This window comes from Suillus subaureus, assembly GCF_016647635.1.
Source record: "Suillus subaureus strain MN1 chromosome Unknown BJ212scaffold_3, whole genome shotgun sequence".
Lineage (NCBI taxonomy): Eukaryota > Fungi > Basidiomycota > Agaricomycetes > Boletales > Suillaceae > Suillus > Suillus subaureus.
Window position 1 is genome coordinate 820,819 of NW_024538559.1, and position 26,692 is coordinate 847,510.

The window sequence follows — 26,692 nt, forward strand, 5'->3', positions numbered from 1 at the left end:
CCGGAGGACAGGAATGAGTAGAACTAAGATGATATTCAAACTGAGGTACTACAGAAAGTTACAGGAGGTTATATACTATAGGTATCTAACGGAATGATCAATCAGCAGAGTCCAAGGCTATGTACGAAGCATGTGGATAGTCTATTGGTAAGTAGAAATGGATCACAAATCATGAAATGGAAATGAAACATAGGTAGCAGATAAGGGAACAGGACAGATATACAGATAACCGAAATACCAGAGTTAAGGGGTTACCAAAAGGAGATGGGCACTGGTTGTGGATTTGGATGAGTTGTGGACCAGACCAGATGAGTGGACAGATTGAATGACGAGATGTTGGAGGGAGATAAGATGTAGATAGGATCGGAGATAAGATGTGGATCTGAGATGAGATAAGGGTCAGATCTGAGATCCGGATATGCAGATATGACAGTATCCCCCCTTTAGGGCCGATCCCTAGAGGCACAAGATCTGACAATCCAGACCGGACGATATGAGGGTGAGAATCAATGGAGAAGCTGATGGATGGAGTTTATGAGTTCTGGTTTCCACAGATATACGGATGTCAAAGCATCCTAGGTCTTCCTTCCTTCCCTCACTTTACCCACTCATACTAGCTTTTTGAATATCATGTCTGGCAACAAATCCAGTGGTCAGAAATCCACTAGGGAGACTCTTGTGGAACTTCAGTGCCAGATGGCACTCGTGGAGGCTGCAGCTCAGAGAGAGGAAGAGGAAGAGGAGCAGATGTGTCAGGAAGTGGAATGGAAATGTGAGGAGGAGAGGAAGTGGATTGAGCAGTCCAAGCTCTGGGTAGTGCAGGAAGAGGAGAGGTGGAGGGCTGAGGTGGCCAGGAGGGTGAGTGATGCTAACTCTATCGGATCCGGAACTGAGGGGTATGCTAGTCCCAGTCCACTTCTATGTCTGGAGCTCAGGATGCTCCCTGCACTCATTGTGTCAGTAAGAGTAAGAAGTGCTCCTGGGAGGATGCTAAGTCTAATGTGCTGGTGAGATATTCTTTGCCTCAGACGTCCAGAACTGGGTGTACTGATATCTGGATAGATCAAGTCTTGTGACGTCTGCAGGATCGATAGGGCCTCCTGTCCCAGAAGTGCGGATAAGCCCAGGGAACCAAGGCAGAAGAGGCAGCGTGCTGTGGTGACTCCGTCTCTGAAATCCAAGGGTAAGAGATGTCAGAGGAGCCCTACCCCTGAGGAACCAGAAGTGGAGGAAGCTTCCAATCCATGGACTGGAATAGAGACAGATGAGGGGAGTGTGGAGTATGATGACCAGGCCTGGGTTGCTGCTGCCAACAGCATAGTAGTGGAACTGGCCTGGACCAATGGGCTTCTCCAGGAGAGTATTGGAGCTGCGGAAGGGAGTAGGTTGGTGATGGAGCAGATGAATACTAACATGGAGGACTTCATCCAGCAGCAGAGGGACTTCCAGTCCATCCTCCTGGAGGGGATCCAGAATGGATTCCAGATTGCAGACACCTCCACTCTGGATGATGCTGACAAGGATGTTGAGGAGGAGGCTGGAGGATCTGGAGGGGACATGGAGACTGATGGATGAGGAGCTCTGGATTTTCGCTTCTGCCCCTAATGTACTTGTATCTGATTTTGTACTCATTGTAACACAATTGGACCGGGTTTGTCTGGATACAAAGAGTGAAATACTGAAACTAGATCTGACACATTTCCAAGCTTCATGGCTAGTAACCAGGATGTCTCTTCGTCCATCCCTTCATATCCAGACCACTGGACGAGGTAGAGAAGCTGACATTGTCGTCTCCAGCAGTCCAACTTAGAGTCTAGGATTTCAGATATCTCATATTCTGGTTCTCCATTGACTTCTATTGGAGGTGGGGGTGGTTGGATACAATTAGGGATGGTGTTTGGAACTGTGGGTTCTAGTTGGGAGACAAGGAAGACTGGTGTAGGGAACAAGATTCCTCCAGGCTTAGATTGCCCATATCACAACTCACGATGACTGGTATAGTGTGCAACTCACTAGCTATGACTTTCCCATGAAACGCGCCAGAGGTGCGATGCTTTCCCACACTATGCGACGCATTCCCGTGCACGCGCTTAGTGCGCTCTTCCTGCGCTTGGTTGCCTTATGTTGCGCAGCATCTGGGAGCATCCATCCATTGTCTAACCAGTCCCCTAGTGAGTCCTTTCCCATTTATTCTCATATTTAGCATCGTACCATACATTATTTCATCATGGACCCTTTTACTTACATCATTTTACATACATACAGCGCTCCCTATTCGCTTCCGAGCCCTGGGAGCGTGCCTAGGCACAGCTTACCTGTTGCCTAGGAAGTTTTAACCAACCAACCACCACCAGAGAGATACACCTACCACCATCATGTCACTTAGTATCTCATAGTGAGAATCATCATCTTCATTTTCGCATCATAGTTGTCACCCTAGTCCCCAGCAACAGTCCATTATCACCATCAGTCACCATTCAGCAGTCTCAGCACACGTCCTCACACCATCCTTCAGTCTTTACATGTCTGTGCACCACATGCGCTCTATTCCCACACTTCACACTCCTACGCACTCCACATTCCTGCGCATGTGCTTTCAGTGTGCTTCACCAGAGTTGACCTGGTGTCACCCAGTGGATCCTTGCTTTCTTTGCTTCCCTTAAGGGTTGAACATATTGCCTGGCGCACTTCGACCAACACTTAGAGAGTCAGTAGGCCTTCCTCTCACCCCAGAGGTAGAGCCCTCTTTCTTTCTTTAGCTCTGCAAGCCCAGCAGAGTTGTTGAACCTTCACTGGATGTACTGAATGCATGGAATCTGGGAGTCAGATGGTAAAGGAATGCAATCTGGGACAGGATATAATGTCAAAAGGACCTAAGTTCTTTTCCGAGAGCTTCTTGGAAGGGCGAGTGGAATGGAAGTACTTTGCTTTGATGAAGACTTGATCTCCAACCTTGAAGTCTGGGGCTGGTATCCACCTTGTATCTGCAGGTCCTTGATAATGTTCTTGTGCATGGGTCATTTCTTCTCGGAGGAATTGGTGAAGCTCATTGAGGTCTATGGCATATTCCTGTGCACAGACAGAGGAAAGGTCGCATTCCAGGTGGATGGATATGTTCAGATGGTATCCCTTGTTGGCAAAGAAGGGCAAGACTCCAGTGGTAGCACTCAGAGTGTTGTTGTATGCAAATTCAGCCAAGGGGAGTAGTTCCAACCAGTTATCCTGCTGATAGTTACAGTAGATCCGGAGGTATTGTTCTAGGGTTTGGTTGGCATGCTCGGTTTGTCCATCCCCTTCCAGATGATATCCGGACATGAAGTGGAGGATCATATCTAATGCTTTTCCTAAGGACCGGAAGAAGTGGGATACAAACTCTGTTCCCCGGTCTGAGGTTACATAGGATGGAACACCGTGCTTGGAGAACACATGGGGTAGGAACAAGCAAGCAAGGTCCAAAGAGGTGATAGTGTTGTGGGTTGGAATAAATATTGCTTGCTTGGATGGATGATCTATGATGACAAGGATGGCTGTGAAGCCAGAGGAGTCTGGAAGTTGCTCAATGAAATCCATGGAGATGGAGTTCCAAGGCTTTTCCGGAACAGGAAGTTACTTGAGCAATCCATATGGCTTATGTCTCGGAACCTTGGCTCAGGCGCAGGTGGTGCACGATTTAACATAGTCTTTGACATAGGTGCATATTCTGGGCCAGGTATATTCATGTTGGATGAGTTCTAGCATCCAGTTCTGGCCAAAGTGTCCAGACAGGGGATGGTCATGGGTGTTCCAGAGGACGTGAAGTCGGAGGTCATTGGAATCAGGGACATATATACGATTGTCGCAATGGAGGAAACCACTATCGTCTGTGGTCCATCTGGGATCCAGAGGAATGGACATCCGAGTGGACACGATAGGGTCATTAGGGAGAGCAGATAGGATATCATTTTGGAGTTGGTCAACATCCATGAGTACAGCTGCTCAGAGCACCGGATATGCTAGGGTTGATGCTCATAGGGACGAAGCTAGCTGTTCAGACGTGAACACCGGATGGAAGTTATGAGGGTTAACTTGAGCATAGTCCTTATCCCCCTCTTTGGGGTAGACATCCCAGCATCTAGTGAGGGAATCCGGTTTTGCTCCAAGTTTTCTGGGATGGAAATGGATGATGAGATTGAATTGGTGGAGGAACTCTGACCAACGTGCCTGACGGTGAGAGAGGAGTTTGGTGGTTGCGAAGTACTCAAGATTCTTGTGGTCCATGACAACATCAGTAGGCTCGGATGAGCCCTCTAGGTAGTGTTGCCAGGTCTGGAAAGCTTCAAATATGGCTAGGAGTTCCTTGTTGTGGGTATCATAGTTGAGTTCCAGAGCGGACAGGGTTCTAGAATAGAATGCTACCAGACGAAGCTCTGAGTCTGGACATACAATGGACAGTATTCCAGCGATAGCATAGTCAGAGGCATTGGTCTCAACAACAATAGGAACATTCAGAATCCAGTGCATAAGCACTGGAGTGGAAGTGAAGGCTTTTTTGAGTGCAGCAAAAGATTTCCAGCAATCCTCCGAAAAATCCCAGTTAACATTCTTGCATGTAAGCTGGGTGAGTGGAGTGACGATGTCCAAGTAGTTGAAGATGAAACGACAATAGAAATTTGCGAATCCAAGGAAGGATTGAACATCCTTGACCTTCCATGGCTCTGGCCAATCAATGATAGCTTTGACTTTATCGGATGACATAGTAAGGCCTTCCGGAGACAGGAGGTAACCAAGGTATTCTACAGAATCAGAGTGAAACTCGCATTTCTCTGGTTTGGCATAGAGTCGATGCTTCCAGAGTCATTGAAGTACTTCTCAGATGTGTTGCTTATGGGATGCAAGGTCATGGGAATAGATGAGGATGTCGTCCAGATACACCACAACACATATATCAAGCATATCGGTGAAGATGCTATTGACAAAACACTGGAAAGCCACTGGAGCATTGGTGAGACCCTTGGGCATAACTAACCATTCATAGGAGCTATAGTGTGTCCGGAAAGCTGTCTTCCACTCATCTCTGGAAGAGATCCAGATGAGATGGTAAGTGGACCAGAGGTCAATCTTAGTGTAAACTTTGGCACAGCTTGGAGAGTCTAAGAGGTTGGCAATGAGGGGCAACGGATAGCGGTCTTTCTTGGTGATCTTGTTCAGGCCATGGAAATCCACACAAAGATGCAGGGAGCCATCCTTCTTCTTGACAAACAGGACAGGGGCTCCATGCGGAGAGGAGGAGGAACAGAGGAGTCTGGATGAGATATTTTCATCCAGGAACTTCCAGAGAGCTTCAAGCTCAACCGGAGAAAGGGAATATATGGTGCCTAGGGGTGGAGCAGTACCTTCCTCTAAGTCGATCTTTAGGTCATAAGGCCTATGAGGAGGAAGTTGGCTAGCTTTTCCCTTGTCAAAGACATCCACACATTCATGATACTCTGTGTTACGAACTCAGATTGAGCGTCGTTCCAATAAAGGAATCAGGATCAAGGTTGATCAAGGACTAAGCCTTATCGAGTCAATGCCTCCCTCAGGAGTGATCACTTAGACTCCCACAGGATCTAAGGTTCAAATGGGACAATGGCTAGCCTCCTTCCCAAGGAGCTAGAGTTCAAGTATCAAGGAGAACCAAGTAGATTCAAGTTAGAGAAAATACAAATGGTAACTAAGGTTTATATATGTAAGGGAATTGTGCACAGACCAGGCTGGGCAAAGGGTAACTAGTACTGGAAATGGAAGGTTCATGGGAAAACAAGGTGTGAGTTAAAGATAAGAGAGACCATGAGGAGACAGCACAGTGAAAAGGAAGCATTAGAAGTACAGCCATATAGGAGTCCACAGTGATGATGAGAAAAAGAGTGGGGCACTGTAACATTACCCCCCTGTCAACGTCTAAAGTCACTGACTTTAATCACTAAGATTCTGATAGTTGTTGGGATTGAAGTCAGCGTCCTTTGCAAACTGCTTCTCATGCTCCTCTTGTTCAAGATCTTTTCAGTCTTCGTAGATCTTAAGCTGATGATGGAAGGCCCACGAGCCAGGTTTGGCATTAATGATATAGTGTCCTCGAAGGGTAGGACAATAAGCAGTAAGGTGCTTGGGAGCATGGTGGTGGCATTCTCAGCAGAAGTAGCAAGGGCAATGGATTTGATGATGTCCTTCCTGCTGGCAGTATCAGCAGATGATGTCATAATAGTCTACACCATTCCTATCACATCGAAAAGTTTCTTCAGATGGGGCATGAGAGTTGGAGGAGGAGGCAGGTTTGTCTTCATTGACAATGATGGGTGGAGCAGGGGATGGTGTCATGGGACGAGAGAGGCCTATTCCAAAGGCAACAGTGTTTCTTTTCTTACCATGAGCACAGCGTGGGTTTCCTGTAGAGCAAACTGCAAGCTGAGAAGGAGCAGGGACAGGGGTGTCATCATCAGAAGATTCTGACAGGGATCTAGGGACTTCTTGGGTAGTGAAACAAAGGGGTTCAGTGGAAACGGAGTGTTCCAGTTTGACCATATCTGGGGTGAGAGCTTGCTCAAACCCTTTTTCTATAAGTCTGTCTGTGGCAAGTGCCTTGATCTTGGTCATGTGATAAATGATGGAACATTTGGTGGTTTCTTTGGTGGGGGCTGCGATGGTATGGGCATAGCTAGATGCCAGGTCTGCACTGCGGTGAATGGTCATTAAAGAAAGGGAATCAATGTCTTCAGAAAAGAAGTGATCTAAAGGTAAAACACAGGGAAGAGAAAAAAGGGTTGATTCAACAAGAGCTCGTTTGTGGTGAAGTTTGAGCTGGGAGCAGTGGAGTTCAAGAGAGGAGTTCGAGGATTGTGAGGAAGGCATATTCTGGGATCAGGTTTCTAGGTAAGGAGTCGAGAGAGTCAAAGGCGGTCTTTATAGGTTTTGAGGATTTCCTGGGCGTTGTCTAGTTCCTTTTCAGGGAGCCAGGAGTTATCTGAAGAAGGGTAACCCTTCCATGATATGAGGAAGCATCATTTTCCTTTTACATTTCCCTTATGGGCAAGAACGGCTTCTATTTTGTATTCTTCTTGTCCATTGATGATGTCAGGAGGGGGTTCAGTGTGGTTCGGGCCATGGACTTCTGTTTCCCAATAGGAGGATAACTCAGAAGTATGAAAGACAGGGTGTGATTTCCAGGAGGCAAGGAGTTGGATCTTGAATGTGATAGGGGAGAGAATGGCTTCTACTGTGAAAGGGCCGTAGCATTTAGGGGCAAGCTTCTTCAAGGGTAGTCCAGTGATAAGGTTCTTTGCTGATAACCAAACTTTCTCACCAATCTTCCAGGGTTCAAACTTCTTTCCAAAGGTCCAATCAGACATGTGTTGCATGGCAAGATTGTGACAAGAGATGGCTTCTTCTCAGATCTTCTGAAGATATTTGACTCGATCTTCTGCTGCAGGGACAGTGGAGTTTGGGAGAATATAGGGGATTCCTCGGGGTTCGTAACCCATCATGAGGTGGAAAGGGGAGACATTGCGGGCATCATGCTTTCAGTGATTATGGACAAATTCAGCCATGGGTAGATGTTTTACCCAATCAAGAGGAGTGGAGCGGCAATAGATGTGGAGGTAAGTTTCGAGTTCCTGATTCAGATGTTCAGTCTGTCCATCAGTTTGCGGGTGGTAGGCAGTGGAAAGTGTGACTTCATAGTCAAGGAGTCTTCTGAGCTCTTTGGCAAATTTAGAGGCGAATTGGGGTCCTCAGTTGGAGATGATTTTATCATAAAGTCCAAATCTGAGAAAGACTTTCTTGAAAAAGAGTTGGGCAACTCCTTCTGACGTGATGGTTTTCTTGCATGGTGAGAGAATTACCCCCTTTGTAAGGCCATGGTCTACCATGACCATAACTGAATCAAAACTGCCTGATTCAGGCAAGTCAGTGATTAGATCGACAGAGATCTGTGAGAAGGGGCAAAGCACAGTGGAAGGGATAGGGTTCAAGGGTTGAGTGTCGGATTTCATTTGCTGACATAGGGTGCAACCCTCGACATATTTCTGGATAAATGTGCCCATTCCGGGCCACCAGTAGTCATGTTTGACTAATTCTTCAGTCTTAAAGTGTCCTGGATGACCAGCAGTGGGATGATCATGGTGAAGGTGTAGAATGTGGTGATGGAGGTGAATGGGGACATAAGCACGATTTTTGTAAAACAAAGTGCCATCATCGAACTTCCAGTCAGAGAGAGCGGATTTCATGGGAGGTGTGTTAAGCCCATCAAGGGCTTGCTGCACAGCCAAGATGACAGGGTCAGAGAGAGGATTCATGGCTTTCAGGGCATTGGCGAGATCATTGTCAATAAGACAGGAAAACATGGTATCAGGGAGTAGTGTGACATTGGAATTATCCAAGGGATCAGAAGAATGGTCAGGGCATTGTGAGAGAGCATCAGGAGCAGCAAGTTTGCTTCCTGGGACATGGTGAAGTTCAAGGTCAAATTCATTTAAGGTCAACTGCCAACATGCTTGTCAGCAAGTGAGGTTCTGTGCAGAGTGGAAATAGAGGAGATTCTTGTGATCAGTAAAAATGATGACAGGATGAGGATTTCCTTCAAGGTAGTGTCGCCATGCTTTCAAAGCATGGATAATAGTGAGGAGTTCACGATCATAGATCTGATAGTTTCATTCAGCAGGGTTAAAGGATTGAGAGAGATAGCCGCATGGGTGGTATGCGCTGTTCTCATCAGTCTGAAGGAGAACTGCTCCAGTGGCAACGAGTGAAGCGTCAGTTGCAAGGGCGAATTGTTGAAAGGGATCAGGGTTATGGAGGACAGGTTCTGATAAGAAACATCACTTCAGTTTCTCAAAGGAGTCAGTGCATGATTGTGACCAAGTGAAGACAGCATCTTTCTTTGTTAAATCTATCAAAGGTCATGTGAGGTCAGAGTAGTGGGAGATGAAATGTCGGTAGAAGTTGCAAAACCCAAGGAATGATTGGACTTCTTTTACTGAAGTTGGAGTTGTCCATTGGCTGATACCAGATAATTTGGCTGGATCCATTGCAACCTGTCCAGGGCAAATGATCATTCCAAGATAGTCAACTTCCTGAGTGTCAAAGGTGCATTTTTCGGGTTTCAGGAAAAGGGTTTCTTTTCAGATGATATTGAGGATATGGCATGTTCACTTCTGGTGTTCTTCTAGGGTCTTTGAGAAAATGAGGATGTCATCCATATAAATGATCATCCAGCCTTCAGCGATCTCTTTCTGGAAGGTCTGATTCATATAGGCTTGGAACGTTGCTGGGGAGTTGCATAAGCTGAAGAACATGACTTTCGGCTCAAAGAGTCTGAAGGAGGTGGTGAATGCTGCTTTCCAGCAATCATTGGGGTGAATCAGGATATTATTGTATCTGGATTGGACATCCATCTTGGTGAAATACTTGGCGTCCCTGAGTTTGGCGATGAGAGGGGGAATCAGAGGAAGGGGATAAGCATTCTTTATCATCCATTCATTGATGTAGCAATAGTCTTGACAGGGTCATAGAGATCCATCTTTCTTTCCTACAAAGAAGAATCCACTGGCTTGCAGAGATTTCGAAGGTTGGATAAAATCTTTAGCGATGTGTTCATCAAGAAAGGCTTTCACAGTGTCAGTTTCTTTTGGAGATAAGGGATAGGTTTTTGTGGATTTTGGAATATATCCAGGTTTGGTTTTGATTCTATGATCAACACCTGGTCAAGATGGGGGAAGTTTGTTTAAGCCATCTTTGGCAAAAACATCAGCAAAGTCATGGAGATAATCGGGGACGAGTTCCTCAAAAGTTTTCTTCTTCTTTTCTTGGGCATCCTTCAGAGCAAATTCTTGAGCTTTATTGCTAGTTTTCAAGTATTCCTCATCTTCTTCTGTCTTTCGTGCATAGATCCAAGAGTTTCTTAAAGGGGATAGAGCTGCAGCTCATCGAATCTCAGAGGCAGAAGTACCATCACAAGTGAGAGGTGTGTTGAAGGAGAGGTTTTTGAAAAGGGTAATAGAAGAGCCATCTTTGGCATATTCAATTAATACTTCATCGTCATTGATGGGATAAGTGACAGGGTCATCAACCTTTCGAAGGAAAGTTGGTTTGGTGGGAATGTCATCCCAGACATTGTCCTTAGTGTCATATTGGGGTAGTGGATCTTTGTCAGGATCTGGCCAAAGAGGTGGAAGTGGTTCTTCTTCTTTCTTCTTTTCTTTTTGTCATTCAAGGGTTCTTTTCCCATTTACAGGTAGCAGAGCATAGGTGGGCTTAAATTGCTCCGGGTCTTCTTCTTCTTTGATTGTAACTTTCCTGTGGGGTGCAGGGGTGAAGCCCCATTTCTTCTTGAATACTTCTTCAAGTCAAAGTGATCTAGGAGTAGAAGGAAGTCGAAGAGTATCTTTAGCCCAGTCGATATCAGAGTTCATGGCAGAAAGCCAAGGCTTCCCAAGGAGGATCATATCGTTGTTGCTCATATTCATGACATTGAATTTCCCGATCATGAGTCGATCATCGATTTTGATTGCGAGATGACAATAGTGGGTGATGGGGTCCTTGGAAATCTTTCCATCAGCAGTTCGGATAGGGAAAGGGGTTTCAAAATGATGTGTCTTGATTCTATGCTTTCTTACAAACATCCAATGGATGAATGTGGCAGCTGCGCCACAGTTGACAACAGCAGTGGTTTGCAATGATTTATTGGGGTGTATGGAGGAAAAGACAGTCGCCAGGACCCTTAATTCTTTAATTTTTCCTATATTGTGTGAGATATGTATATCAATACAAGGAGTGGCTAACATTGCAGTAGGCTCCTGGTTCAAAAATCCATTCTTCGGGCATTGAGATCTTCAATCTTGCTGGTGTCTTCTTCTTTAGGCACTGTATGCCTTACTGTTTGCTTTCCTTTATAGTTATTCTTTCTAACATCTCCATTTCAGGGGTGGAATTCTTGATCATTAGATCTGTGACCAACCTTTCCACAGGAGAAGCATTTCCTTGCTTCATATACTCTCTTTTATCATTCTCAGAGAGGCGATCAACGTCCATGGCATTAGGATTGTTGTTTCTTGGGGTGAAGCATGGGGTTGATCAGCGATCATTGAATCAGGTGTTTCTATTGTTGTTCTGGGGTCTGTGGGCAAGGAGAAGCTGATAGGAGTTCTCAATGGATATCACCTTCTTGACTATTCTGTCAAGGGTGTCAGGGATCTCTCCGGAGTTGCAAAGTTTCGTGATGAGTGGCTGTTTAAGGCCTCAGAGGAAGTCATCTTTCTGAGCATTGAAGCTGTAGATCTCAGCTTGGTTACAGAGCTGTTGGAATGTGGCTATGTACTCGCTTAAGTCATTGCCTTATTTAAGGGCATGGAGCTTATGAAGCGCAGTACCAGCTGAGTTGATTGGGTTGAAGGTTTCTTCAAACTGGGAGATGAATTTGTCCCAAGTTCCATATCCATTCTTTTCTCCATGGGTGGATGTGGGGTCAAGTTGCTGGGCATGTTTGATGAAATCTTCCATCCATGCTGCAGCTGTGCCTTCCTTCATGAATGAAAGGGCGAAGGCAATTTTTCTAGTGTCGGTATCATAGATTTCATTGTTTGTGTCTAGATAGAGTGTGACAAGATGAAGGAACCTTGAGGTTCCATCTTGGTTTCCATCGAAGTCAGGTGGGGTGCAGATCTTTCTTTCAATAGGTTTAGGCACGTCATCATCAGTGTCAGAGTCTGTGTCTGTGTCTGCATCTGGTTCAGGGGTAGGGAATCTGGGTGGTGCTACCGGTTCAACAGGTGGAGCATCAGGGATTTCTTCATCTCTGTCTTCTACAGATGCTGGTGCACTTGTTTCAAAATGAGAAACGATAGTGCAGTGTGTAATGGAAGATGGGCCTGGGACAGCAAGAGTAGGGAGAACAGGAGTGCAGGGAGCGTCAAAGGATCCTCACGACGAAGAGGTTCGTCTAGGAGAGTTGGGTGGATAGGGACTATATGGGATCCCAGATCGTTCAGAGAAAGCCTTCTTGCTTTTCTTAGAAGGTGCCACTTTGGCAATCAATCAGTTCCATAGGTTCAAAGAGTAAAACCCTACAGATGGAGGGGTTCAAAGGTAACTTGAATCTTTTGTTATGAACTCAGATTGAGCATTGTTCCAATAAAGGAATCAGGATCAAGGTTGATCAAGGACTAAGCCTTATCGAGTCAATGCCTCCCTCAGGAGTGATCACTTAGACTCCCACAGGATCTAAGGTTCAAATGGGACAATGGCTAGCCTCCTTCCCAAGGAGCTAGAGTTCAAGTATCAAGGAGAACCAAGTAGATTCAAGTTAGAGAAAATACAAATGGTAACTAAGGTTTATATATGTAAGGGAATTGTGCACAGACCAGGCTGGGCAAAGGGTAACTAGTACTGGAAATGGAAGGTTCATGGGAAAACAAGGTGTGAGTTAAAGATAAGAGAGACCATGAGGAGACAGCACAGTGAAAAGGAAGCATTAGAAGTACAGCCATATAGGAGTCCACAGTGATGATGAGAAAAAGAGTGGGGCACTGTAACACTCCGGAGGGATCACAGATAGATCTGGAGCATCAGATGAAGTGGATACGGAGTGGATCTTGGCACCAGAAGGACGTAGGGAGATGCTGAACTGCTTGGAGCCTTCTAACTTGCAGGCCTGGCAAAAGGCAACTGCATTGATTAGAGAAATGTTAGGCTCAGAGGTATCAGCAGAGGTGTCTGAAGTAGTCGGAGGGGTAGTTTCCACTGGAGGTGGCAGAGGCGATATCAGAGGGGTCAATGGCATTCCATGAGATGAAGTCCGGAACTCAATGCTGTGCGAAACCCAGTCAATCAATGGATTGTGTTGGTTAAGCCAGCTATATCCAAGGACAATAAGACAGGATGAATCCAAAGGAGTTACATAGAACATATTGGAGGTGACTACACCGGATGAGAAATGGATGGGCAGATCTATAGCTTCAGAAATGGTTGCATTACAAGTACCATCAAATAAACAGAGCGGAATCAGAGGAATTGCATAGGTAGGTAGATTATATTTACGGACAAAGCCGGATTCTATGAAGCAATGGGAAGAACCACAATCTACAAGAGTTGGAAAGTCAGAAATATCAGAATACATAGGGATGGAAACATATGGACAGAGAGAGTTTGGATCGGACAAGGAAACAGCATTGAGTCATAGCTCCATTGCACAGGTTGAGTCAATGCAACCCTCATCCCATGTGGAGTCAGGAGGGTCGCAGATTATTTTTTCGCCTCGTCCAAGGCATCTGGTTTGGTTCCTGGATTGACTGTAGCTGCATGACCTTTGGTAGTGCGCGAAGTTGACTTTGTGCAGTCCCAAGCAGTATGCCCAGGTCCACCACAGAACAGACAGAGCTTCCTGTCCAGCCTCCTCTGACGTTCTTCAGATGTAAGCTTTCCATCCTTACCCAATTTGCTGTTAAGGTCCAGAGCTTTAGAAGCGGAGGTAGTGGACGAAGTCGTCTTTCCAGATTTGTTGTTTCCGGAGGAAGTGCTTCTGGATCCGGACACATTGGCATTGGTCCGTTTGGAAGACTTGGCAGGAGGATTGGGTGTGGAGGATTTGGTTTCATGGGAGATCTCTCCCTTGCATTCCCAATAGCAGGCATCAATGGTCTACGCAAGGGTTTTGTATTCCAAGAGTGTGCCAGGTTTTCCCATGCGACTGATTTCATCCTTGATACGAGCAGGAAGTCCATTATAGAATTGTCGGCGTAGGGCTCCGTCACCCCATCCACGGACCTGAGAGGCAAGTCATTGGAATTCTACAACATACTTGTTGATGCACTGTCCATTGTGCATATTGAGTTGCTCGAGCTGCATTTCCACATCTCTGGAGGGGTCATGAGGTCCGAAATTGGTCTGGAGTTCAAGCATGAACTTGGAATAGTCATCCATCCAGTCCAGACGATCAGTATGTTCATTGGAAAGGAGGTCAGGTTTGAACCACTCAAGGGCCATTCCTTTGAGGTAGGATTGGGCAAAATTGACTTTAGACCTTCTGGTATGGAAAGTGTTGGGTTTGCTCTGGAAGTTGAGCTCGCACTGGACAAAGAATGCATGAAGTTTCTGGGGCTTGGTGCCATCAAAGACATCTGGCTCCTGGACCTTGACTTTAGGATCTTCGGGGAGGGTGGTGCAATGATTGTTTCAGGCGAGATTGTTGATAGCTCTGGATAGGAGTACCATAACGCAATCCTGTGGACCCAGGCCATTGTCTCTATCATCATTGTCTTCATCATCCGGATCATCATCCGGATTTCCACTGTTACCATCTGGTGGGTTTCTGCCAGGGGTATCATGATCAACGTCATCGTCATCCAGATCTCTTTGGCCCAGAGGGGCTAGGGCTGGAGTCCATGTAGGGGTCTCCAGATGTTGACGACTCAGAAGCTCCGAGATGCTTCCAGCAGTAGTGCGCTGGCTAACACGATGCTGCGAGAAGCTATTGAAGGTGTCAATGATAGGAGTGGAATCACAGTGGGTGGATACTAATCCGGCCACTCAGAGAGTGTTTGCAGTTTTGGTTGGAGCCATAGGAAGTGTAAGTATACTCAGTAAGGTGTGAGTTTGAATATACTGTTAAGGTTGTACTCAAGGGATAACTGAATCTGAAGGGCTTCAGCCTCAGCTCGTGCGCTGTGCCCCTTACCCAAGTATTGCCCCTTATTTCAGGAAGGCAAGACTAATGTGTCTGGAAGGTTGGATGAGTAGCGTAATGGATCCGGACAACTTCCGGATGAGGGATAAGTATTGTAGGGCTAATCTGGATGAGTCCAGACTAGAAACTAACAGTAATGGACTGTCAGAGACAGAGGCAGATATGGATAGACTATAGGAATCAATCCTAAGTCTTGGAGGGTGACGAGAGTAGAGATACTCAAGTCCAGAGGACAGGAATGAGTAGAACTAAGATGATATTCAAACTGAGGTACTACAGAAAGTTACAGGAGGTTATATACTATAGGTATCTAATGGAATGATCAATCAGCAGAGTCCAAGGCTATGTATGAAGCATGTGGATAGTCTATTGGTAAGTAGAAATGGATCACAAATCATGAAACGGAAATGAAACATAGGTAGCAGATAAGGGAACAGGACAGATATACAGATAACCAAAATACCGGAGTTAGGGGGTTACTGAAAGGAGACAGGCGCTGGTTGTGGATTTGGATGAGTTGTGGACCGGACCGGACGAGTGGACAGATTGAATGACGAGATGTTGGAGGGAGATAAGATGTGGATAGGATCAGAGATAAGATGTGGATCTGAGATCCAGATATGCGGATATGACAAATATGAGGATAAGGGCAACATTACGAATGATTGATTTTTCAGAAGTGGAATCAAGTATGTCAAGGATCAATGAGAACTAGAACAAGAATGGCAACAAAAGCAAAGGGAGAGAGCAGCTGGTATTGAAAGGATATGGGATGAAAGTAGTGAAGTTCTGCTGTTGGAAGCAAAGATTAAACAGGAGACTCTGAAAGAGGAATTACTTGAATGGCTGGATATCAATTAGTAGTCATATGTAGAAAGGAGTGGAACTCGAAAGGAGAGGATGGTAGAGATGCAAGTAGAAGATAAGCTAGTTAAGAGATGGATCAATAGCCCATGGAATAGACAGTCCAGGATAGGGAGGGCCACTCTGATGCAAGGGACCAGCAAAGTTAGGTTGAGCTCACAGATGTTCAAGCTCAATTTGCTGTTCAAGCATGGTGAGCTTGTATGCACACTGTTGTTCAGCTTCGGCAGCCTTAAACTGGAGATGAGAATCAAACTCAGCCTTTTTTTGATCTTCCTTTGCCTGGATCTGCAGAGTATGCTCTTGCTCCTGCACTCAAGCAACTTTCACCCTTGACTCGCTGAGGGAGGTGGTAAGGTCCTCGATATGGCTGTGCATCAACTTTTGCTCCTGGCCACTTGCATGATGGACAGAAGATGGTGCTTGATTTGTCGTCATCCTTGGTATACTCAGGAGTTGGTGAGCAAGCCCACTTGATTGGTATCTCATCATCATCATCTATAGTCTGGAACATTGAAATATTATCTAAAGTGTGCTTGAAGGTATAACAACATACTACACACCTGAGAGCAGTTGAGGATGGTTAGATCAAGCTGAGATGCACTGTTAGACACAGTGGAGCAGTCCACAGCAGGACTCTCGCAATACAAGGCATTCATCTGTTTATACCATGGAAACCTTTTCTTGACTTGGTCTGTACAAGAAAAAAGTGTTAGCTCACATCACAGACACTCATCAAATCATACCCCATGCATTTCAATCAAGCCCTGACCAGTCTGTGACATTGAATCATGGTGCTTTATGAATGCCTTGCATAGCCCACTGTATATGATTTTAAGCTTTCAATACAAGATTAGATTGAAGTGAAACACATACTTCATTATGCAGTTCTTGACAGTTTCTGCAAGGTCACTGAGGTCTACATTCTTCCATGGCGAGTCCTTGCGATTGAGAAAAAGGGCTGTAGCCAATTGCCAGTAAAGATTTGCAGGCCAGTCTCCAGTTGAAGCAACCTTGCCACTACCAAGCAGCACAAATCTGAATGCCTTGTGATAGGTGTTACTCTCCTTAATGAGAGTGAGTAATGAGTCTGTAAGGTGGTGGTTCTCAGGTTTAGACCAACTAGCTCATACAAAGAGTCAGTAGCATGTGTTATAATACTGGACAACTCATGCTACAAGAATAGTTCTTCTCTTGTCTGCTGACCTGGTCCCAGCAGCCTCCCAAGGATCTAAGTTCTCTTTCATGTCAGTAGCTGCAGGCTTAACACAGGACTTTGGGCAGCTTTTGCTCACCTTTGCCATTGCTGAATTCTGGGCAGCAGCAAGGCATGTCTCCAGCAACTCCCTTATTGTGGTCATTGGCAGCCACACCACTTGAATAATGAGCCGTTTGACAATTGGATAACACCAGATTTCAGAGCCTGTGCCATTAATGCTAAATGAAATCAACAAATCATTGAAACCAACTCATTTTCTGCAGAGAGTCAAAAACAGAATTGAAAATGATGTCAAAAATGGTGTCAAAACCCAACTTTGAATGTCCCTATTGGCAGATTACTGCCATTCTGCCATTTGCCATGGCAGAACTTGGCAGAACTTGAAAAGGTACATCAACAAAAGTAACATCATATAATCACAAATAATCAGTAGAATAAGTACCAGACATGTGACCAGAGCACATGTGAGATCCCTGACTCCACTTTAGTGGAAGTGGGTTCTGTGGCAAGCAAATAAACATTTCTCTGTAAATGAACTCATGGGTGTGGAAGGAGTGCTTAGTCAGTAGTTATGGGAAAGCATTGCACTAGCCTTTTTCTTTCTTAAAATTAAACACTTGCAGATACAGATACTATACTTGTTCATACATCAGCAAAACCACTGAAATGAATGCTTATAGTGTGTTGCATGTGAGATTGCAGTATGTGTTTTTCAACAACTCAGTCTCATTACCTTTACTGGCACTTTTACACCCTAATTAGGTCAAGGGATATGACATGTCACTCTATATGGTGTAACACCTGCACATTTATTATTTGTGCATTCTGCACCTTGTGCGGTGCACATTTCCCACTCCCAAATTTCTTAAGCAATTCCGCACACTGTCTTTGTATCAGCTGATTGTTCACAGCTAGCAGGCCAAGTCTGTTAAGGTCGCATGCTCAAGGGGGTCAGATCACAAGGGCTTGGCCTCAGCTCATACACTGTGCCCCTTTTCTGAGTATGTGCCCTTAATTTCCAGGGGCTAAAACAGTTGTCCAGAGTTTCCGGGATTTGACTAGGGCAGACAATGGACATCCAGATCTGAAATGTGAGATAAATCTGATGGATGTCTGGATGTTACCTGGGCAATCAGATAAGACTAATCCGGACGAAGTCTGGACTAGAAACTAACAGAGGATGGACTACCTTTAAGGTAGAGTCAGAAATGTAGTCTAGGATGCAATCCTAAGACTTGGAATATGACAAGAGACTTATCTCAAGTCTGGAGGACACAGGAATGAGCAGGAACTAAGATGATATTTGAACTGGAGTACTTCCGAGAGTTACAGGAGGTTTATATACTGTAGGTATCATATAGGAATCAGTCAGCAAACATAAAGGCTATGTACAAAGCATATGCAGAGTCTATTAGTAAGTAGGACAGATCACAAATAATGAACACTGGAAATGAAATGTATGTAGTGGATCAATAATCAAAAGGGAAACATGGTTAACCAGAGTCCAGAGACAGGGGCAGTCTAAATGGGGTTGGGCGCTGATATAGGGTTTGGATTCTGGAAGGGAGATAAAGATAGATCAGATCATTTGAGATCCAATCTCAGATCTGGATATCTGGAGAAGCAGATTTAGAGTTGAGAGTCCAGAATGGCATATGACAAAGTCACTACATCACACTCAGGGACAATATATACAAGCATAACATAGATGAGTAAGTCTGTTTCCTGCCATTTTGTGATATCCTTCTCACCTTGTTTTACCTGCAGGAGCTTGTGTTCTGTCTCTATCCTGGCTCTTGTTTATTGTGAGTGATGGACAGATATTATACAGTACATGCATCTGACATGCTCTTCTTGCCCAAAGCTTAACACCACAACATGACCTTGGGCTCCCCACACTTCCTTGTCTCCATCTGTTGCTGCCTGTAGTTCTTATAGTGCAACTCCTTCATCATCAAGATGTGGTCAAACATGTGCATATAGACATCTGCATCAAATGAGTGTCTACAAAGTAGTAACAAGTAAATCATGTATCTGACTGCAAGATATCATTAGTAGGTGAGGCATTATGAGGGTGCAAGTTGAATGTAGCAATATGGAATGAGATGATGAGGATACTAGTATGAATGGTGATGCACAAAGAACAAAAACTACGAAATTAATGTGCCTGTGATTTGGGAAATAGACCTAGTTACCATCAAATGTTGTGCAACATAGCCTATGCCGACTCTCAAATTACTCAGAGGTTGGCAAGATTCAGCATAGAGTAATGGGAGTCCCAAGGATTGATGTATTCTGTGAAAGGGTCATTGTCCTGTATCTTGTCATACCACAGGACATCTGCTTTGCTGACTGAGACAAAGTCTGGTGGAGCAGATATCTTGTTCTTTACTTTGAGGGTAGCTGGCACTCAACCAGTCATAGTATGAAATGATACCATTTCTGAAATAACAGCAGTGTAGATGTTCATCAACAAGTAGTGTAAATGAGCAGAATGGTAAACTCACTATAACTATTGGATTGAGCCCTGATCTGGGTTGATGGAGGTGGTTCAAGTTCAGAGGCAGACTCAGAGTTCATTAAAAACAAGGGAACAGCAGTGCCACTTGCAGGTTCTAGAACAACAGATAAAATAAGCTCAGTTGTTGCAATATTTGAGAGACAAACCTTTTTTGAGTTTCTTCTGAACTGCTTTCCTAGTAGCTTCTGATGACAATGGGGGGGGGCGGAGTGTGACTGTGCTTTGCTAATGAAATGGATGAGTTCATCATACTATAATTTGAATCACAAATAGTACTCACCATTCTGTCTTCTCATGGGTGACTTAGCAGGTGCTGCCTTGCCTTTACCCTTTGGGTCCTTGGTGTCTGAATCCAAGGACATATCAAGCTCCATCAATGAACTTGCAATATCATTATCTGACTTGATGTTAACTGAATTATCTGTGTCAGACAAAAGGATGTTGTTACAATTGTTGTGTTCAGAATCTGATTCAGCTATCACAGGCTGAGTGTTCCAAGACTCATAAACACTGCTAGGAATCCAGTTCCTTGTGACTAGTGCCAGTAGTATTCCATGAGTACAACTTGAATGAAGCAAAAAATAAATGAGAACACATCAAACCAAAGATGACAATCAGTAACACTTGCTTTGTCCTGGCCCTTATGTTTCACAAGATCACACCTAGCCAGAAACCCAATATCAATGACTGTTAGTGTTTGTCTGCACTTGTTGAGGAGCTGCCAAATTGGCTTCTTTTCATGTTCATGCTGCAATGTAGCTGATTGTTGTTTCTCAGCTTGAACATTGAGGTAATCGAAGACTTTAGGAAACCAGCTTTGTAACTGACTGGTGACCTTGTGATAATTCCATCCACTTTCAATGATGAGCTGTTGTTCAAGGTAACAGCCACAGTTTTTCATAGCCTGGATTTCATTTTTGCTGTTCTTGGTTGGGGCTTTGGACACTCTGATAAGACCATCCCTCTGTCAAAAGCTGAGTTAGCGAGTTAACCTGTTTCTCAAGGGCACACTTGACTGACATCAACACCACAAGTCAACATGGCCACTGATGCAATATGAAACATGTTCCCTGATGTTGAGATACTAGGGATGTGCCTGCCAGTGTGTGCTTGGCTTCCAACCATTTGTGAGCTGGTAATTTCCTTATGATCCTGAATATAATTTTCATGTGAATCTATTTTCATGTACTACTAGGACAGCACTTACCTTTCACAAGCCTGCTGATGGTGCTAGGCCCTTGGCCAGCTTGTGATAACCAGCAAGCCAAGTTGATGACATAGTTAATAATGCTTCCTCTCGAGCACTGGTGAGTGGCACTAGGCTTCCTTGCTTGCCTGTAGTGGCAAGCTTCAGGTTGTCATTCAAGTTGGCAGTTTTTCCACTAGTGATTCAAGTAAAGATATCCTTGATAGCAGCTGCTGAACTTAGCCAAGGTTGTTCATCAGCATCCTCTTGAACTTCCAGTACTGGTTCACAACTCATTGGAGCTTTCCAGGGGTGCTTGCTGTGACCATGGCCACACTCTGTGCAATGGCCTTCATCCTATGTGCAAGGGAAAAACTCCTCACAGTCACATGTTTGACTGTTGGACTTGAGGCCTCTACAGAAGAGTTCTTGATTCAAGTTGTTGCCTTTGGGATCCATGGCTTGGGAGTTGGAAGGCACTAGTGAAAGGGAATGTGGAGACAACTTGAAGCAGTAGACTCAGATGTGCAGATGACCTTAAGCAAGGTAATTACACAGATAGCCTGGCAGTTTATATACACCTAACAAGGATATGACAATTTACATTGATGTGTAGTACTTGTAATTAGTTGCTGCTGGCAGTTAAAAAATATGACAAGACTAATAATGCCTGACACCATAATTTTGCTCAATCAAACCAGATCGGTTCAGCAAGTGAAACGTAAAGTTCTTTTGATCCTCATTGACCAAAGGTAATAGTCTCAAATTTCAGGTAGTCATCTCCATCCCACTCATCTAACATTAGCCTGCAATTGTTTGGCATGATATCCTCAGCTATAACTTCATCAAGGGTGGCAGAAAACTGCTGTCATGTTGTGATGGCACACTAATAGCCTCATGATGGATCTGGTATCTTTGCTGATTGTTGATTGCCTGTACCATAGTATTTGGATGTTCATCATCACTATCTGGGTTGCTGTCTTCTTCATCAGCAGGGTGTCCAGCTCCTGTTTGATGATGCTTTTGAGTTATCGTGTGACCATGGACTCCATAGTACTTGTTAATCACATCAGGATGCATGCCTTCACAGTCATCATGATAGATGCCAAACTGCAAGTGCCCTAAAAAACATAAATCCTATGTGTCCATCCAGTAATTTGTCAACATTACATCAAAAATTCAGCTGTGAGTTTACCTTGGGACTCTTTTTGTTGGTGTCAGGACCATGAATGGGATGACAGTTCCATTCTGCCTGAAAATTTGAGCAATCCAAATTGATTTCATCAAGAAATAAAGTCTGGAGTAGCCAGATGTGATTTGCAGTCTGAGGATTGAGCCCATGATAATTTTCAAGTCAGGTAAAAAAACACTCTCTATTGCCTAGTGAATTGTGTGCCAACCTCAACCCACAAATGTTCAATTTGAGTGTTCTGTGTAAAGCTTAGTACATTGGGTGTTAGTACTAAATAACATAAACCAACAGGATCACAACTCATGATCCCCACATGAAAGAGGCACAGCATGGTCTGTTTTTCATTATCATGTAAGTTGCTATATCAAGATTCTCTCCACCCTGATCTCCTCACACTCGAGAAGGCATCCTGAAAACCTGTGTTGCTTGCTTAAAAAAATCCAGAACAGTTGTTGAATAATTGTTATTACTTGCTTGCAATCCCATTATCTGGCAGAAATACAAATGAGAATTAACAAGCTGTACAAATGAAAATATCAAACTGTTCTGCAGAAACCATCAATAAAACCATGAATGACTATTCCCTAGTGAATTAATTTATGGTGTCCATCTATGTGCCACAATGCATTAGGCTGCTTAACATGATACTTACACCAATGTTTGACCCATCAGTCATGCAACACCTGACCTAATCTGTCAACTCTGCAGAGCGATTCTACCACATGTCAATGCTGCACTCACAGTCCATGCCTATGGAGAAAACCAATCATGTATCTTATGCCTGAATCAGGTTGCTCTTTCTTGAACTCAGTGACAAGACAATCAAGGTCAACATTGGTAAGGTTTGAGTATTTTCTTTCAACTCCATAGCACTTCATATGGCATTGTAATGTGTTCCTGTGACTCCAAGCATTTCAGAAAGCTCAGTGAGTTTAATTTGTTGGGAAGTAGAGACTGCTTCAGTGAGGAATTTGACATCAATCATTTTTTTGGATAGCCTGGACAGCCTGTGTGCAGCAAGGCCACTGGTTCTGGAATCATGACATTGTCATCTATGCTGTTGCATAATCAATGACGCAAAATACATATAAGAGATGTTATGATATGCCCTGCCCTACTGTACTTTTTCTTCTCTCTTGTCATCTATTGTCTCCATCTGACTTATCTTACATTTACTGTATTATGTCATGTGCTGCTACTGCTGCCATTAGACACCATCTACATGTCCTGTCTATGTGAACATTTCCTTTCTGGTATCTCTGACCTCATCATACCATCCATATTAGGCATATGCTCATATCTTTACTTACTCGCACCTGCCCTAAACTCCTCCCGGTATTCCCTATAAATATGTGACTCATAACTGTGTAGTTTCCTTACTTTAATCTTACTAGGTTTTACCTGGAACATCCTTTGCTTAAGACCCCCAATCTTAAGTTGTCTGAACAGTACTTTAAGTCAGAGACACCCCTCTGTCTTAGCTTACTCTGAACACCTGGCTTATCACCTTGTGTAGATTCTCAACAGAGGTTCTGACTCTTATTGAGTTGTCCATTGTTAGAACTATCCTAGTTTATAACAAGAGATGGATTACCAATTCTGCAAATTGTACTGAAATGATGAAAAAAGTACAGAGATATTTCACAGCAAATGCACTGTATGAGAGAGCCAATCTTGCATCTCAAGTCCTTGAGGGTCATGTGCAAGGGCTTCAAGTAATGGGATAGCATCCCCTGATATAGTGTCTATATGAAATGTGAGCTGGATTGGGTCAGCATCCTCTTGATGAAGAATATGATGGGCATGTCAGTACATATCTGACAAAGTATTGTGGGCAGTGAAAATATTTGCAGACCATGGATTCTGATTTAGCATACAAGATGGTAATTGAGGCAAAGCTATTGGTAGCACAGGCATCACAGTAGATTGACTTGAAGACAGAGTAGCATTTGGATGACAACAACATAATCAAACTTTGCATGAGAAGACAAGCAAATAATAGTCACTAATAAAGACATAACAGCAGCAAAAAATGCACCATCAGCAAAGACAAAAAAGATCCAGGTGTTGATGGACACCATTGGGTGTTACAATACAAGGTGAGGCAGTCCCAAAAAATGTTGCAGGGCCATCACAACAGTCAGCAGTGGGTGAAGATCGTGATAATGAGTAATATACAGTGGCTCAAAAAACTGTCCGCATGTTTTCACATTTTTCACTATCTATGATATTGTGTGAGAACTCACAAATGCCTCAAGGACATGCTTATACCACATTGTAGTATGGCTTCAGGGCTTTCATTTGAGCCCTACACCGTGGGAATCGGTGGAGATATGGTGGAGACATAAGGCTTACAAAATCATGACTCATGTGGACAGTTTTTTGAGCACATATTAAAAACTATATAAATCATCATTTATGACACCATAACAATCATGCCACCATTAAATAAATTATAAAGTGGTGTCATTATGTCATTTTAAAACCATATCTAACTATACAAACCAAAAATTTCCATATGTCATGGTTATATTCACCATGAAAGCCACCCCCCCTGCTCAAAGGGATAATATCCTCTCTCTTTCCTATTCTGGCCTCTCTGCTTGTCAAATTTCCTCTAGAACTGGAGTATCCAAGTCCACTGTGGCCAAGTTTATCAAAGAAAGTCACACAGACAAGGAAAACTTCTGTGAAGGGCATCCATCCAAGCTCACCTCTACTGATAGGAGGGCTATTATTCAACATATCACTACAGGAAAGGCTGATAATGCTGTCCAGGTCACCTATTACATCAATTCCACCATCACATTCCCTGTCTCTTCACACACTGTGAGAAACATTCTCAAGACAGCTCATCTCAGGTCAGTAACAAGGAAGAAAAGGTTCTCCTCTCTATCACACATAAACAGAGATGACTAACCTTTGCCTTAGCCCATCAGAATTGGATTATATGGACTGGAAGCATGTTATATGATCATATAAGACCACAATAAATAGGATTGGGTCAGATGGCAAGGTATATATGTGAAAAAAGAAGGGTGCTAGTCCTCTCTGCATATGTGTGATAGAGAGGAGAACCTTTTCTTCCTTGTTACTGACCTGAGATGAGCTGTCTTGAGAATGTTTCTCACAGTGTGTGAAGAGACAGGGAATGTGATGGTGGAATTGATGTAATAGGTGACCTGGACAGCATTATCAGCCTTTCCTGTAGTGATATGTTGAATAATAGCCCTCCTATCAGTAGAGGTGAGCTTGGATGGATGCCCTTCACAGAAGTTTTCCTTGTCTGTGTGACTTTCTTTGATAAACTTGGCCACAGTGGACTTGGATACTCCAGTTCTAGAGGAAATTTGACAAGCAGAGAGGCCAGAATAGGAAAGAGAGAGGATATTATCCCTTTGAGCAGGGGGGGTGGCTTTCATGGTGAATATAACCATGACATATGGAAATTTTTGGTTTGTATAGTTAGATATGGTTTTAAAATGACATAATGACACCACTTTATAATTTATTTAATGGTGGCATGATTGTTATGGTGTCATAAATGATGATTTATATAGTTTTTAATATGTGCTCAAAAAACTGTCCACATGAGTCATGATTTTGTAAGCCTTATGTCTCCACCATATCTCCACCGATTCCCACGGTGTAGGGCTCAAATGAAAGCCCTGAAGCCATACTACAATGTGGTATAAGCATGTCCTTGAGGCATTTGTGAGTTCTCACACAATATCATAGATAGTGAAAAATGTGAAAACATGCGGACAGTTTTTTGAGCCACTGTACTCTCTATAATGTTTATATTGATCAATAGCTTGATAACCTTGTACTTTGACACTTATCTTGAGTAGCTACTTCTGTAGGCTTGCTGTGCATTTGCCACTCATACATCAGTAGTGTTGATTACATAATGCCATGCTTTGTTTGCTGGCATTGTCCATCCCCACTTCCTAGCTGATCATTGTTTTTGTAAAACCTCTTGAATCATCAATATGTCAAAGGCAACTCGACACTCTGTTTACTACTTTCATACATCAAGCCATATCTTGCAGGTGTGTTTTACTAATGTATTCTTCAGTTTGGACTCACAATTTGAAATATTTTGTGCTAGCAGGTTGAGAACATACTGTACAAGCTCTGCAGTTTAATTTTATCCTCAGCTTCCAATGTGTTTCATGATATGTTTGCTGCTACTCAGAACAGTGGTCAAATGGAGCTGGACAGCATGAGTGATGACAAGCCCATTCACCTCAAAGGAATATCCCAGGATGCCTTTGAGTTGTTTCTTGAGCTTACATTTGGAAGGTATGTTAATGCCCTTGCTCTTCTATTTAGCCACTTGATAATTTGTACTAGGATGCATGCTGGCTCATATACACTCAATGAGCTTACAAAATTCCTCCATTTCTGCAACATGTACCAATGCTGCTATGCATGAGAATTTGTTGTTTCCCATGTGTTTGCAGCATGTTTCTGCTTCCACCCAGCTCAACTAATAAATATGGCTATCAAATATCATGTCTGTTCACTTTTTCCATTTGCTGTTACAATCGTGGTTACCCCCCTATCTTTTCTTTCTATACTTGTGTATTACGTCATGACCGCACCTGGCTGTGCCATCATTAGACTAACGTCTTTCTATATCAACGTCACTGTATCACAGCACGACCGCCACGTGCCGTCGCTAGCTGACTCATTTCCTTATCTCTGACTCACTATGACGTCACTAGATGACTCATTCTCTTATCTCTGACTCGATTGATGACGTATGCGTACCTGCCCTAAAGTACCTACGCCTATATAAACCCAGTCATGTACTTAGATAGACTTCACTTTAATCTACTAGGTTTTACCCTGAACTATCCTTCGCTTAGGACCTCCAATCCTAAGTCATCTGATAACCAATATTTGAGCCAGAGACACTCTCTCTGACTTGTCTTAAGAACCTTACATTTGTAAGGCCTTGATCCAGCTTCAGGCGTTACTCTTATCGAGTACCTGTTGTCGCGCCCATCCTA

General features: G+C 43.8%; 4 protein-coding genes across 4 annotated transcripts; 1 reads left to right on the plus strand and 3 right to left on the minus strand.

Annotated features, from left to right (window-relative positions):
* Positions 1–15,812: 15,812 nt before the first annotated feature.
* On the minus strand, positions 15,813–16,888 carry BJ212DRAFT_1295717 (uncharacterized protein; the record flags this gene model as incomplete). The annotated part of the gene is made up of 6 exons (XM_041332341.1): positions 15,813–16,061; positions 16,120–16,250; positions 16,329–16,378; positions 16,433–16,678; positions 16,763–16,787; positions 16,852–16,888. 6 exons carry the CDS (start codon positions 16,886–16,888, stop codon positions 15,813–15,815), a joined length of 738 nt encoding a protein of 245 aa, XP_041198295.1.
* Positions 16,889–18,753: 1,865 nt separating this feature from the next.
* BJ212DRAFT_1523754 (uncharacterized protein) lies at positions 18,754–20,941 on the minus strand (the record flags this gene model as incomplete). Its single annotated transcript, XM_041341715.1, has 8 exons — positions 18,754–19,178; positions 19,283–19,390; positions 19,443–19,511; positions 19,577–19,717; positions 19,921–20,260; positions 20,317–20,471; positions 20,504–20,644; positions 20,866–20,941. The coding sequence occupies 8 exons, from the start codon at positions 20,939–20,941 to the stop codon at positions 19,015–19,017; spliced, it is 1,194 nt and encodes a 397-aa protein (XP_041198296.1). The 3' UTR covers positions 18,754–19,014.
* A 1,470-nt stretch (positions 20,942–22,411) lies between these two features.
* Positions 22,412–22,576, minus strand: BJ212DRAFT_1261242 (uncharacterized protein; the record flags this gene model as incomplete). The annotated part of the gene is made up of 1 exon (XM_041330166.1): positions 22,412–22,576. A coding segment is annotated over one exon (165 nt), but the record flags the coding sequence as incomplete, so codon positions are not given.
* A 3,090-nt stretch (positions 22,577–25,666) lies between these two features.
* BJ212DRAFT_1295719 (uncharacterized protein) lies at positions 25,667–26,112 on the plus strand (the record flags this gene model as incomplete). Its single annotated transcript, XM_041332342.1, has 3 exons — positions 25,667–25,726; positions 25,786–25,979; positions 26,031–26,112. The coding sequence occupies 3 exons, from the start codon at positions 25,667–25,669 to the stop codon at positions 26,110–26,112; spliced, it is 336 nt and encodes a 111-aa protein (XP_041198298.1).
* Between the last annotated feature and the right edge of the window lie 580 nt (positions 26,113–26,692).